At 42.9% G+C, this 14,401-nt stretch overlaps 1 protein-coding gene across 1 annotated transcript in view; it reads right to left on the reverse strand.

Moving 5' to 3' along the window:
* Positions 1-14,401, reverse strand: part of GFRAL (GDNF family receptor alpha like) — a 170,282-nt gene that overhangs the window by 32,395 nt on the left and 123,486 nt on the right. Inside the window, exon 6 of the mRNA XM_073589139.1 lies at positions 3,190-3,520. Within this exon, the coding sequence (XP_073445240.1) occupies positions 3,190-3,520 (331 nt within the window). The remainder of the gene's footprint in view (positions 1-3,189; positions 3,521-14,401) is intronic.

A 14,401-nucleotide genomic window follows, 5' to 3' on the forward strand; every position in this document is an offset into this window, starting at 1 on the left:
ACACTGAAATGTAATCAGTAGAAGTCATAAAAAATTATCTTACTGCACTGCATTTTATAGTCTTGGAAATGTTAATAGAGTTACAGCAAGATGAAACAAAATATTCTACATATATACAGGTGCATCTCACAAAATTAGAATATCATCAAAAAGTACATTTCAGTTCTTCAATAGAAAAAGTGAAACTCATATATTATATAGAGTCATTACAAACAAAGTGATCTAATTCAAGTGTTTATTTCTCTTAATGTTGATGATTATGGCTTACAGCCAATGAAAACCCAAAATTACATTATCATTATCATTATCTCAGTAAATTGGAATAATTTATAACAACTGCTTGAAAAATGATTTTAAAATCCAAAATGTCAACCTACTGAAATGTATGATCAGTAAATGCACTCAATACTTGGTCGTGGCTCCTTTTACATCAGTTACTGCATCAATGTGGCGTGGCATGGTGGCGATTAGCCTGTGGCACTGCTGAGGTGTTATGGAAGCCCAGGTTGCTTAGATAGCAGCCTACAGCTGATCTACATTGTTGGGTCTGGTGTCTCTCATCTTCCTCTTTACAATACCCCATAGATACTCTATGGGGTTAAGGTCAGGCAAGTTTGCTGGCAAATCAAGCACAGTGATACTGTTGTATTTAAACCAGGAATTGGTACTTTTGGCAGTGTGGACAGGTGAGAGTTCCTGCTGCAGAATGACATTTCCATCTCCAAAAACCATGATGGCAGAGGGAAGCATGAAGTGCTCTAAATTTCTTGTTAAGGCTCCGTCTCACTAAGCGACTTACCAGCGATGCCGACACCGATATCAAGGTGTCAGGATCGCTGGTAAGTCGCTATGTGATCGCTGGTGAGCTGTCACACAGACAGCTTCACCAGCGATCAGCACAGCGATGCCGAGCGCCCGGCATCGCTGGCCATCCTGTAAAAAATAGAATCAAAATAAAAAATATAGTTATTCTCACCATCCGATGTCCCGCGCAGTCTTCCGGCCTCTCTCCACGCTCCGGTCCCAGTGATCCTTTGCATGAATGACTGCGAGATGTCACGGTCTCGCGGGATAACAAAGTCTCGCGGTCATTCATGCAAAGGATCACTGTGACCGGAGCGTGGAGAGAGGCAGGATGGCTGAACGGGACATCGGAAGGTGAGAATAACTATATTTTTTATTTTTTTATTATTTTTTACACCTGATCGCTGGTCTCCCGCTGTCACACACAGCGATGCGTGCTGGCCAGCGGGAGACCAGTGACCAAAGAAATGTCCAGAGATTTCTTGCAGCGATCAGCGAAACCGGCAGGGGGGCCGCTCGCTGATCGCTGTCACACACAGCGATCTCGCTGGTGAGATCGCTGTTACGTCACAAAAGTTGTGACTCAGCAGCGATCTCGCTACTGAGATTGCTTAGTGAGACAGGGCCTTTAGACGGCTGCGCTGACTGTGATCTTGATAAAACACAGTGTACCTACACCAGCAGATGACATGGCTCCCAGACTCAGGCACCTTGATTTCCAAGATCTAGTGTGAATAATGTTTATATTTTCTCACCACTATAATTCAATATATAGTGAAATATAACAGGCTGTAAACAATACTAACAACAGTAATACATGTTAAATTACAGCATTGCAATTCAACTTGATGGTGCTTTTTAATGACACTGATCTTCCTTTTTTATTGCTGCTAAATAGATCATGTGAGATCAGAATTTACCAGCTGTGACAAATGTTGCTAAAATACATTTGCTGTATTGCAAAATCTCTAATTTTCCAAGAAATATTTGTATAACACTATAAGGTCTCTTAAAACTGCAGTGCATTCCTTTAGTGCTCTTTCATGGAAACTCAGCTTTATTAATGTCTCATTTACCTCAATTTACAACCGGCAGTAACCAACAGCCTATTTAATAACACATTGCAGTATCAAACTTTTTAGGCAAAAATGTAAAAATGGTCCAAAAATTATCCCTTTTGGGGAACAGATGCCTGTATTGCTGGTGTTTACACACAGGCAGAGCAAATGGAAGAAGCCGAGGCTTTTCACAGGGGATGGTGGTAGGTAGGTTCACATCCAAAAAGCAAGCACCTGCAACAGGTCACTATATTTAGGTGGCATGTATGGCATGTATAATATTGGATTATCACAACAAAAAAGTTTGTAAAAATAAATATTATTTACAACATGAACACTTTGCGATATAACCAGTTGTGTTTAGATTTCTTGATTAAGGTGATTTTTCTTTAATCTGTTCAAAAAAGTTAATAAATTATGGATTACCTGTCTCACAAGTCAGATAGCACATTTTCTGTGACACAAAAAATGTTACTTTCAGAATTTTTGTTAAGTAGCAAAATTAGACACCTAGATATTAAACTGCCCTCCTTCTTTGTAGTGTTGAATGAAAAAAAATGCTGCCAATCCTGTATATCACATATCAAGTAATTCACAACCACACTGACTCTGCAGGAACAAAACATCCCTATCATTTGCAACTTTGGATTATTATTTACAGACTGAAACTAAACTTTCATTTTCAATGTGGTTCAGCATTGCAGTAGTACACCACCATAAAGCTAGGTCTTTTCATACCCTCATGTGGAACGAACAGTGAACTCTCACCTCCTATTCCTACCGTATGATGGAAAGTGCTAAAATGGCACTCCTTAGCTGGCTCTCATCTTTTATCATCCCTGTCGTAGTCCCTCCTGAATTAGAGCATGTGATAGATGTAAATCATTATGGTATAACCATAAAGGCTATAATGAATGTTGCTAGCAACCCGCCTTTAAGTCTTCAGCAGTGTGTGAAATTGTGGTTAGGCATTTGAGTGATTAATTTATTGTGATTAAGAGTTTTAATAATTAAAAAAAAATTCTTTAGCAACCTTTTTGTATATTCTAGCATAGGTGTTATTCTCAGACATTACACCTAGAATTTTATGAATAAATTGACAAATGGTTGTTATTGATTGAAGGTTTCTCCCTATACAGTCTGACATAGCAGAGTTAGTGCCTCAGATCCCTGACTGAGTACTTTGTAAGACACAGCACTTTGATAAGGGGAACATCAATTTGATAATTAAGGGAATAACATTGAACAATGCACAATTCAAAAAGTATTTACTAAAACAGACATGTCGGAAGAGTCGATAGAAAAATAGTAAAGTAATACTACCAACCTGCATAATTCATTATCAAGACAGCTTGATATCACATGAAGACAAGACACAGGAACATCAGAATGAGATGTGCATGATTTGCTGTGCAGGACATCTCCAGCATGATGACATGTTTCATGAGATTGATTGCAATCACAAAAAGCCAGCATTTGAGACATATTGAAAGGCATAGTTTCATAAAATGACCGTATTGTTCTCTTGCAGTCTTTCACATTACATGTAGTTCCATTGGCTGGACAAGCCGTCATAAGGGCGGCCAAGTGTCTATTGCACACCGAATCTCTAACGCACAGTGCAGCAACATCCAAGCATGATTTGCGACCTCCAAATTCTATAAAGAAATTAAGCAATACGTGATGTGCATTGTGATTAATTTGAAAGAGAAATACTGTCCTTTTAAAAGAATTGTGTTCTCAAGGAAGGCACTTGAGGGCCAGACTAATAGAGGTAGGAACCTCAGCGCCACAAAAGAAAACAAAACTGTAGGACTTGCTTGAGTCTCAATTTATTTTGATTTGGCAAGGAGTCAAAAACAGAGATGAGCGTACCTTTCAAGGTTCGGTTAGGTTCAGACTGGTGAACGTCCTGATGCGCAAATTAGGGGCCGACAACAGGAAAAGTGGCATCAATTGACCCAGATTGAAAATAGTATAACTGCACAGCATGGATACCTCGGACAGGGCCTGGGACAGGGTTTGGACCAGCATCTCTAGCTTAAACATTGATGAGTCACAAGTGGATAAGTAAATAAAAAAAATGTCCCATATAAGAGAAGGCACTTCATTCAAAACGAAACAACAATAATCCCAAACATAAGGTTAAATGGGAAAACAAGAAGAAAACCAAAAAATGCAGTAAAATAATATATTTTTATTAAATTGTTTAAAACTACAATGTAAACAAGCTGAGGCAGAAATTCCGAAAAAGGGGGATGCCAAGCCAAAGAGGACAGGGTATACTAAGTGAGGAGAGGGGGTAAATACAAGTACAATGACTCACTTTAGCCAATTAATCAAACACCATGTATCCACATAAATCCACTTAAAAGACATTTATTAAGGTAGCAGACACGCAGGCAAATCTAATGACAATAACACAGGAGGATGAAAAAATGCATAATATCCCTTCTGATATCGTAGAAAGGCGAACACTGCATCAGAGGTAAGTATATACACAAATTCAATATTATCAACTAGATACAGGGCTCGTCAGATAAATTATATAAGATAGTTATTACCTTGTGATAAAAAGCCTGCCACTGGAGGTCTGCTCTGGTGTCCCTCACCCCGACGTGCGTTTCACTGCCAGCTTTTTCGAGGGGCGTCCCACTTTTTTAACATTTCTGCCGCTGCTTGTTTACATTGTGATTTTAAACAATTTAATAAAAATATATTATTTTAGTGCATTTTTTGGTTCTTTTCTTGTTATTCCATTCCACCTTATGTGTGGGGGTTTTGTTGTTTCATAAGTGGAAGAGTGACAGATGTAGGCCTGGTGCTCTGAGAGCCCTGCCAAATTTAGGTAGCACACATGAATGAGACCCAACTTGGAGTCCAAACATTTCCAAAAATTTGGGGCAGACACCAGGAAAAGTGGCAATAGACCCACAGTATAAATTTCATAATGGCACAGCAGCAGTCAGTTATAGGCCATGCATGAGGTAACAGGGTCTGGGCCAGCATTTACAGCTTTAAATTTCAGCTTAAATTAAGACAAGGTGAATGAGTGATCAGTATAAGGCTGTTGTGCAGTGATCCCTGATACCACATGCAAAAGCTCAAAGTTTTTTGCTCAGCCACACTCAGATGGCCCAAATATCAGCTTCATAGACTACTATTGCTAGGTCTCATACTCATCTGCGAGGAAAACAGACTAGAGCAATCAGATAAAAAAAATCGGATAGCACTCTGACCAATGTTAAGCTATAAGTCACAGCTCATCTGCAGTTTTTTTCTCAGGTAAAGCTGGACTAAGAAAGATATCATAAATACCCCCAAATGCTGCTGCACACAGGTTAATGCTGCCCCATAAGATGCTCCATAAATACCCCCCATAATATGCTGCTGCACAAGGGATAATGCTGCTCCATAAGATGCTCCATAAATACCCCCCATATGCTGCTGCACAAGGGTTAATGCTGCCCCATAAGATGCTCCATAAATAACCTCATAATATGCTGCTGCACAAGGGTTAATGCTGCTCCATAAGATGCTCCATAAATACCCAACATAATATGCTGCTGCACATGGGTTAATGCTGTCCCATAAGATGCTCCATAAATACCCCCATAATATGCTGCTGCACAAGGGTTAATGCTGCCCCATAAGATGCTCCATAAATACCCCCCATAATATGCTGCTGCACAAGGGTTAATGCTGCCCCATAAGATGCTCCATAAATACCCCCATAATATGCTGCTGCACAAGGGTTAATGCTGCCCCATAAGATGCTCAATAAATACCCCCCAAAATATACTGCTGCACAAGGGTTAATGCTGCTCCATAAGATGCTCCATAAATACCCCCCATAATATGCTGCTGCACAAGGGTTAATGCTGCCCCATAAGATGCTCCAAAAAAACCTCCTTAATATGCTGCTGCACAAGGGTTAATGCTGCTCCATAAGATGCTCCATAAATACCCCCATAATATTCTGCTGCACAAGGGTTAATGCTGCCCCATAAGATGCTCCATAAATACCCCCATAATATGCTGCTGCACAAGGGTTAATGCTGCCCCATAAGATGCTCCATAAATACCCCCCATAATATGCTGCTGCACAAGGGTTAATGCTGCCCCATAAGATGCTCCATAAATAACCTCATAATATGCTGCTGCACAAGGGTTAATGCTGCTCCATAAGATGCTCCTTAAATACCCAACATAATATGCTGCTGCACATGGGTTAATGCTGCCCCATAACATGCTCCATAAATACCCCCATAATATGCTGCTTCTCAAGGGTTAATGCTGCTCCATAAGATGCTCCATAAATACCCCCCATAATATGCTGCTGAACAAGGGTTAATGCTGCCCCATAAGATGCTCCATAAATACCCCCCCATATGCTGCTGCGCAAGGGTTAATGCTGCCCCATAAATACCCCCCATATGCTGCTGCACAAGGGTTAATGCTGCCCCATAAGATGCTCCATAAATACCCCTTATTTGCTGCTGCTGCAATAAAAAAAATGACATGCTCACCTCTCCATCACTGGGGGCAAGATGCAGGTGTCCTGAGCCCCCGGCACAGGTGATATTCACCTGTCTCTGTTCCATCGCCATACACTGCTGAGTCTCCCGGGTCTCTGCAGTGACAGCAGAGGGCGCACACTGACTACGTCATCGTGCCCTCTGCCTACACAGCAGGAGGGCCCGGAGACACAGCGGTGCACAGCTTGGAACGGGGACAGGTGAATATTACTTTGCCCCGTCATACTTACCACCTCCAGGCACAAGGTCTTCTCTGCAGCGGCAGCCCCTGCTTCTTCCTCTTCCGTCTGCTTCCTGCATTCAGCTGGTCACGTGGTACCACTAATTAAACTCATAAATATGCGCATATTCATGAGTTTAATGAGCGGTACCACATGACCGCTGAATGCAGGAAGCAGACGGCAGAGGGAGAAGCAGGGGCTGCAGAGAAATACCAGGAGAGGTGAGTATGATCTCTGAAACCCCTGCTCCCCCTCCCCCACCCAACCCCGGTATATGACTCACGTATAAGTCGAGAGGGGGACTTTCAGCCCAAAAAAATGGGCTGAAAATTTCAGCTTATACACCAGTATATACGGTATATTTATATCTATCTATTCCATATGTATATGTCAGTCACATATATATAATTAGAACAGTACTTGTGTAGCTTACTGTACATTTAAGTAATAAATGATTATTTTTCAGAAAAAATGGCGTGGGCTCCCACATAATTTTTATAACCAGCAAAGGGACAGCTGACAGCTGGTGGCAGATGTTTATAGCCTGGGAAGAGGGTAATACCCATGAAACTTCCCAGGCTATAAATATCAGCTCACAGTTTTATACTTAGCCTTTAGTGGTTATTAAAATGGGGACCCCAAAAAAATTGACACAGGGTCATGTGCAGAGTAAAATTCCATTTTGTTGGCACAGAGCCTATCAAATGGGTAACCTCTAGGCCGAAAGCCCTCTGTAGTGATGCAAGTCGATGAACTGCAGGGTGTGAACGGCAGAAGTGAGCAAACAGTGACCATGCTTTCTGCAGCAGTGCATTCAGGCTGGGTTAATTTTGTAGAAAATGCTATACTATCAGGTTGAGGAAGTGAGCCATGCAAGGCACGTGTGTGAGGTTGCATGGGTGAAGGGCCCCCAACAGATTCACATGTATCTCACACAACCTTCCCTCGCTGCAGGTTCAGTGGATACAGTTATTGCTCAAACTCGACCTGGATAGCTGTCCACAACTCTTGAGCTGTGTGAGTGTGATCTCTAAGGCATAGAATTTTAAACACTGCCTGATTGCGGTGAGCCCTTGCTGCACCGTATGGTCGTGGTGGGGATTCTCTCTGCACTGTTGGAATGCATGTCTCATTGAGGGAGAGGTTGAGGGTGCAGATGGAGGCCCTAGAGGAGATGGAGGAGGCACAAGTAGTGGAGGAAGTGTGAAATACAGAGGTCTGTCCTGCAAACCTTGGGGCCAAGACTTGTGGAGCAGCCCCTTGCCCGTCAGCTTCCAAAGTCACCAGAGTCACCCAGTGCCAAGTCAATGAGATGTAGCGCCCTGCCCATGTTTGCTTGTCCAGGTGCCAGTGGTGAAATGCACCGTGGCAAGCATAGATTTTTTCAAGGAATGAGTGATGTTGTCTGCAACATGCTGGTGTAGCTCAGGCACAGCTTTCTGCCCAGTAATTGTGACTGGGCATCTGGTTCTGGGGGGCTGCGAAGGCAACCAACTTGTAATGTCACTTGTGACTGTATACACTGCCTCCAGCAGGGCGAATTTCTATAACACCCGTGAACCTGGATACACCGCCTCCAGCAGGGAGAATTTAAACAGAGTTAAGGGAAACACCAGGGAAACTGTTACAATGGAGGGCCCCGCAATAGGGAACGGGGACGTGGAGACCTTCTGCACTCCCCTGAGTCAGTGTCCCTACACTCCTGATGATCACTAGGCAGGTTCCGCACCTGGCGATGAGCTGGATACCTCAAATCCCTAGCTCTCCCTTCACCTATCCCTTTCTAGTGAATTGGACGGTGCAGAAACTAATCCCACCACTGCACTAATACACACACAAGGAAAGTAACAAACAGGGAAAAACACCACTTAGCTTTGCTCTGTTGCTATTGCTCCCAGGAACAGAGTACGACACCAAAGTTCAGCTTCACCCTTGAAGCTCGACACCTGCATTCAGCTTCCGACTGAAGCTATTACACCAGAGCTCCCCTGAGCTGCCAGGAACTCCTCTCTGTAGTTCTTTCCTTCACCAGACTTGGTTGGAAATGAGCAATATCACCAACAGTGAGTGAGACCACCTGCTACTCCTTTATAGGTAGCAGCCAGGGAATCACACCTGCTTCATTATCACGTGCAATAACACCAGCGGCCACCGGGGACAACTGAACCAAAGTAACCAGAGTGCAATGATCCTAACGGCCACCGGGGGCAAAACTAGAACTAAAACAACCACAGTGTAATGACCCTAACAGCCACCGGTGGCAAAACTAACTTTAAGCCAACAGCTTAAAGGAAAAAAAAAGGTTACTTGTGCAAAATCTGTCTGGATCATGACACAACTTTTGCAAACTGTCTGTATCCACCAGGTGGAAAGGCAGCATTGCAATGGACAACTTATTGAACTTGGTGGAGTTCAAGCTATTAACTTTGGCATAGCTAAGAGGAAACATACTTTCATGTGACAACAACTGTGGGACTGAAGGCTGGCTGCTGTGCTAAGAGAGGATGGAGCATCGAGAACAACCACAAAATGCTGGACGGTGAAAGAGGTGCAGGCAGAAATATTATGGTGGATTGAGAAAGATGTGGTGTGCTTGGTGAAACAAAAACAATAGGCATCTCCACTTTTAAAACAGCTGTCGGGCTCTCACTCACACCAACTGTAGGGGGTAAACAAGAGGAGGTTTCATGGCCGGAGACCTGTGTGACAAAACTTGCCATGATTACGGATGAGTAAGGAGCAGCAAATGTGGTTGATGGGACGATCGGTTAATGGCAAGGCCCGCTATTCCGCATTTTAGTGCAGTGAGATTCTCAGACTAACGCTTGTTGATCGTGCATATGCTGGTACTTGTATGTAGTAGTCAAATTATTGCAATTTTTGCCTCTACTGTGTTGTTTTTTTTTTTTGCCAAGTTGTCAGATAACGTGAGGTAGGTCATCCTCTGCAGTCTCAAAAAAGGCCCACTCTAAGCAACCCTTGCCACCTCTGTGAACTGCAGCCCCGTGACCACTGTTGGCCACAGCCAGAATTGTGGCTGCGGACGCATTGCTTGTTGTGTTTGCATCACTCCATGTCTGTGCAGTAAGCTGCAATGTAACCTGCTCATCTTCTTCCTCCTCCATCTCCTCTGCTGAGCTACTCAGCTGTGTGCCTCAGGGTTCACCCCAAGTGGGATCTACAACCTCATTGTCATCCACTCTGATCTCCCACTCCTCTCACTGATAGTCACCCTCCTCTTCTTCCTGCTCTGACAGCACACTACAGTCTGTGGGTGCCTCATGTGTCTGTGTCTCATCAGGATCACTTCCACCTCGGGGTTAATGTCTGGTGATGAAGGTCTGGATTCTGCTTGGACCTTACTTCCTTTGGCAATGTATCCAACTGAAAAAAATTTGGACATTAGTGCAGATGCTTTTCTCCTTTTGATTCTGTGAGCAGACCTCATGGAATAGAATGTGTGATCAACTCTGCAGACTTGACCATCTTAAGTTCCCCACACTCAGTTGGGCAGCTGGAGAGTTGTGACGTAGGGAGGGAACAAGGGCATTTGGGGTGCCATCTCTGAGGACTGTACTGTGTGTGATGTTGAGGAGGAGAGGCCACTTGATGCAGTGTTTGCCATCCACTGGAGCACATGCTCTTTCTGGCTCTCATCTACAAGGTGTAATGCCAAAGAAAGGGAGTCGAGTAGCCCGTCAAGTAACAGATTTTGTCACTTGTCTTTGGATAGGATGAGATGGTGTTTGTTCAGTAGATTTTTCAGTAACATTTCCACTTAACCCATGTACACCTTAAACAGCAAACCTATTCCCCTTTCATGTTGGATGTACCCTTCCCCTTTTTTAACCAGCTAATTCACAACCCTAAGCCCATACCTGTCAGCCATCTGTCTCTAAATTGACAATCAGCATTTATTTGCTGAGATTGTGTGTCTGGAATACATTATTATCAGAGAGGATTTAAATTCAGAAGTGTGGCCTGGTGTCTGTCCCACACTAGTAGCACAAACAATTTAAATTCTTAAATATGGCCTGGTGTCTGGCCCAAACTATTAGCAGAAAGGATTTAGATTCTGAAGTGGAGACTCCTGGCTGGACCACACTATTAGTACAAATTATTTAGATCCTGAAATGTGGTTTGGTCTCTGGCCTACACTATTAGCTCAAATGATTTAGACTCTCAAATTTGACCTGGTGAATGGCCCACACTATTTGTACAAACAGTTTAGATTCTGAAATGGGCCTGGTCTCAGGCCCACACTATTAGCAGAAAGGATTTAGATTCTGAAATGTGGCCAACACTATTATTAGTATAAATGATTTGGATGCTGGAAGGTCGATTTCACACATAATCCTATATATCTGAACTATCTAACTACTTGGAGCAGCAGCAGGAGCAGCGTCTCTGTGCTGTTACACTGACAAAGTGGCACAAAAACAACATGTCCACTTTTTAAATGGAGAGGCACATGTGCCTTAAGGTACTGTCACACTTAGCGATGTACCAGCGATCCCGACCAGCGATATGACGCGGTCAGGATCACTGGTACATCGCTAAGTGGTCGCTAGTGAGCTGCCACACAGGCAGATCTCACCAGCGACATCGCTGGGGACGGGGGTCGCTACTTACCTGTCACACTAGGCGATCCTGGCGTCCTCCCGCCCGGCTCCACGCTCGTCGCTCATCTCTCCACAGGAAGCGCCGCAGGAAGCTGACGACGAGAAGCAGTCCTAAACGTTCTCGCGCGATCAGCGATAACCAGTGGGGGAGCAGGTCGTAGGTAAGTATCAGACACAGCGATGTCGCTAGCAATATCGCTATAACGTCACAAGTTATAGCTAGCGATATCGCTTAGTGTGACAGTACCTTTAGGCAGCCAATGACAAAAACGTTTCTGTCTGGAAGTTGTGGACGTCTTATACACCTTGATTGGCTGACGGATTCTCCAAACATTAAGCTAATAAAAAAAAAATAGTCTGCTGCTACTCTGACCTCTCCATACCCTCTCCCCTCATCACACACTTCCCCTCTGCTCATCATACAGCACCACTATCCTAGCCAAAGTCCGAACAAAAAAATTAATGGAAACTCAATGATTTACAGAGCTTTGGTAATTTTTTGATGATTGAGGAAAAATACTCCCGGAATCCGAGCACGAATCTGAATGTACAATGTTCATGCTGAATTTGAGATTGCCAAATGTTTTCCAAACAATCTCTAATGTGGTCCACTCCTTGCTGAATCAAAATAAAATTTACACTACAGCAAGATCTACAGTCTCAGTTTCTTTTGTGGTGCTGAGGTTCCTACCTCTGTGCAATATGATTAACTCAGTAAAAATACTACAGTAAAAGTTGACAAAATATTCAAATAATTTTATGTGGCATTGCATACAATACTGATTTAAAAGAAGAAATCATAGAGAAATATAACAATAACACATGTTGTATAGCATTGCATAAGTATATTTGATTGAGTTTCTTGGTGTTCATCATGTTGTGGGTGGGTTAAACAGCATTATCATCACTATGTTGTAGGCACTTTTTTAATACTTTTAAATCAGTTTTGCCAAAAGACCATTTTATAACTAAAGAAGAAAAAAAGCACTACTGGAATAATGCACACCACAGAAAAATATATATAGAAAATATAAATCACAGCAATTTTATTGGCACGCAATTACAATTAAAACACACTTAAAAAAATAGAACTTTGTCCACAAAGAAAAATTTATTCAATAATGACTCCCATGCATGAGAGTAGGCAGTAAATGACCCCAAAATAACCCCTCTCCTAGCGGCTCATGAGGCTAAAGCAATATATACAGTATATAAAAGTATTTAGTCAGTCAGCAATAGTGCGAGTTCCACCACTTAAAAAGATGAGAGGCTTTTTTATTTTACATCATAGGTAGACCTCAACTATGGGAGACAAACTGAGAAAAAAAAATCCAGAAAATCACATTGTCTGTTTTTTTTTCATTTTATTTGCATATTATGGTGGAAAATAAGTATTTGGTCAGAAACAAGCAATCAAGATTTCTGGCTCTCACAGACCTGTAACTTCTTCTTTAAGAGTCTCCTCTTTCCTCCACTCATTACCTGTAGTAATGGCACCTGTTTAAACTTGTTATCAGTATAAAAAGACACCTGTGCACACCCTCAAACAGTCTGACTCCAAACTCCACTATGGTGAAGACCAAAGAGCTGTCAAAGGACACCAGAAACAAAATTGTAGCCCTGCACCAGGCTGGGAAGACTGAATCTGCAATAACCAACCAGCTTGAAGTGAAGAAATCAACTGTGGGAGCAATAATTAGAAAATGGAAGACATACAAGACCACTGATAATCTCCCTCGATCTGGTGCTCCACGCAAAATCCCACCCCGTGGGGTCAGAATGATCACAAGAACGGTGAGCAAAAATCCCAGAACCACGCAGGGGGACCTAGTGAATGAATTGCAGAGAGCTGGGACCAATGTAACAAGGCCTACCATAAGTAACACACTACGCCACCATGGACTCAGATCCTGCAGTGCCAGACGTGTCCCACTGCTTAAGCCTGTACATGTCCGGGCCCATCTGAAGTTTGCTAGAGAGCATTTGGATGATCCAGAGGAGTTTTGGGAGAATGTCCTATGGTCTGATGAAACCAAACCGGAACTGTTTGGTAGAAACACAACTTGTCGTGTTTGGAGGAAAAAGAATACTGAGTTGCATCCATCAAACACCATACCTACTGTAAAGCATGGTGGTGGAAACATCATGCTTTGGGGCTGTTTCTCTGCAAAGGGGCCAGGACGACTGATCCGGGTACATGAAAGAATGAATGGGGCCATGTATCGTGAGATTTTGAGTGCAAACCTCCTTCCATCAGCAAGGGCATTGAAGATGAAACGTGGCTGGGTCTTTCAACATGACAATGATCCAAAGCACACCGCCAGGGCAATGAAGGAGTGGCTTCGTAAGAAGCATTTCAAGGTCCTGGAGTGGCCTAGCCAGTCTCCAGATCTCAACCCTATAGAAAACCTTTGGAGGGAGTTGAAAGTCCGTGTTTCCAAGCGAAAAGCCAAAAACATCACTGCTCTAGAGGAGATCTGCATGGAGGAATGGGCCAACATACCAACAACAGTGTGTGGCAACCTTGTGAAGACTTACAGAAAACGTTTGACCTCTGTCATTGCCAACAAAGGATATATCACAAAGTATTGAGATGAAATTTTGTTTCTGACCAAATACTTATTTTCCACCATAATATGCAAATAAAATGAAAAAAAAACAGACAATGTGATTTTCTGGATTTTTTTTTCTCAGTTTGTCTCCCATAGTTGAGGTCTACCTATGATGTAAATTACAGACGCCTCTCATCTTTTTAAGTGGTGGAACTTGCACTATTGCTGACTGACTAAATACTTTTTTGCCCCACTCTATAAATGTAACCTGTCCAATAGGACTTGGAAAGCTTGATAGAATAATAATCCCAAAGGGAGAATAATCCAAAGGGGAGAGCAAGGAAAAATAAACTGTCTCACCAGTCTAATAACCGGTGGACAATATGAACCCAAAAGGAAAGCTCAAACAATGAAGACACCTTCCAAAAAAGGCCCAGTGTCAGCATATTACCAGGAGAGAGTCAGGAACCCACTGCTCCCAAGGGCCAGAGATCTGAGTGGACCGCAGATGTAACCCCAAGCGTATCGCCTCCTCAAGGGAGGCTTCGTCTGGGGAAGTGAAACACATTGTGGCCAATCGACCTTAAATACAATGAAAATAATTAC

The sequence above is a fragment of the Dendrobates tinctorius genome, unplaced genomic scaffold, assembly GCF_039654945.1.
Source record: "Dendrobates tinctorius isolate UK_male_01 unplaced genomic scaffold, ASM3965494v1 ptg000107l, whole genome shotgun sequence".
Classification (NCBI taxonomy): domain Eukaryota; kingdom Metazoa; phylum Chordata; class Amphibia; order Anura; family Dendrobatidae; genus Dendrobates; species Dendrobates tinctorius.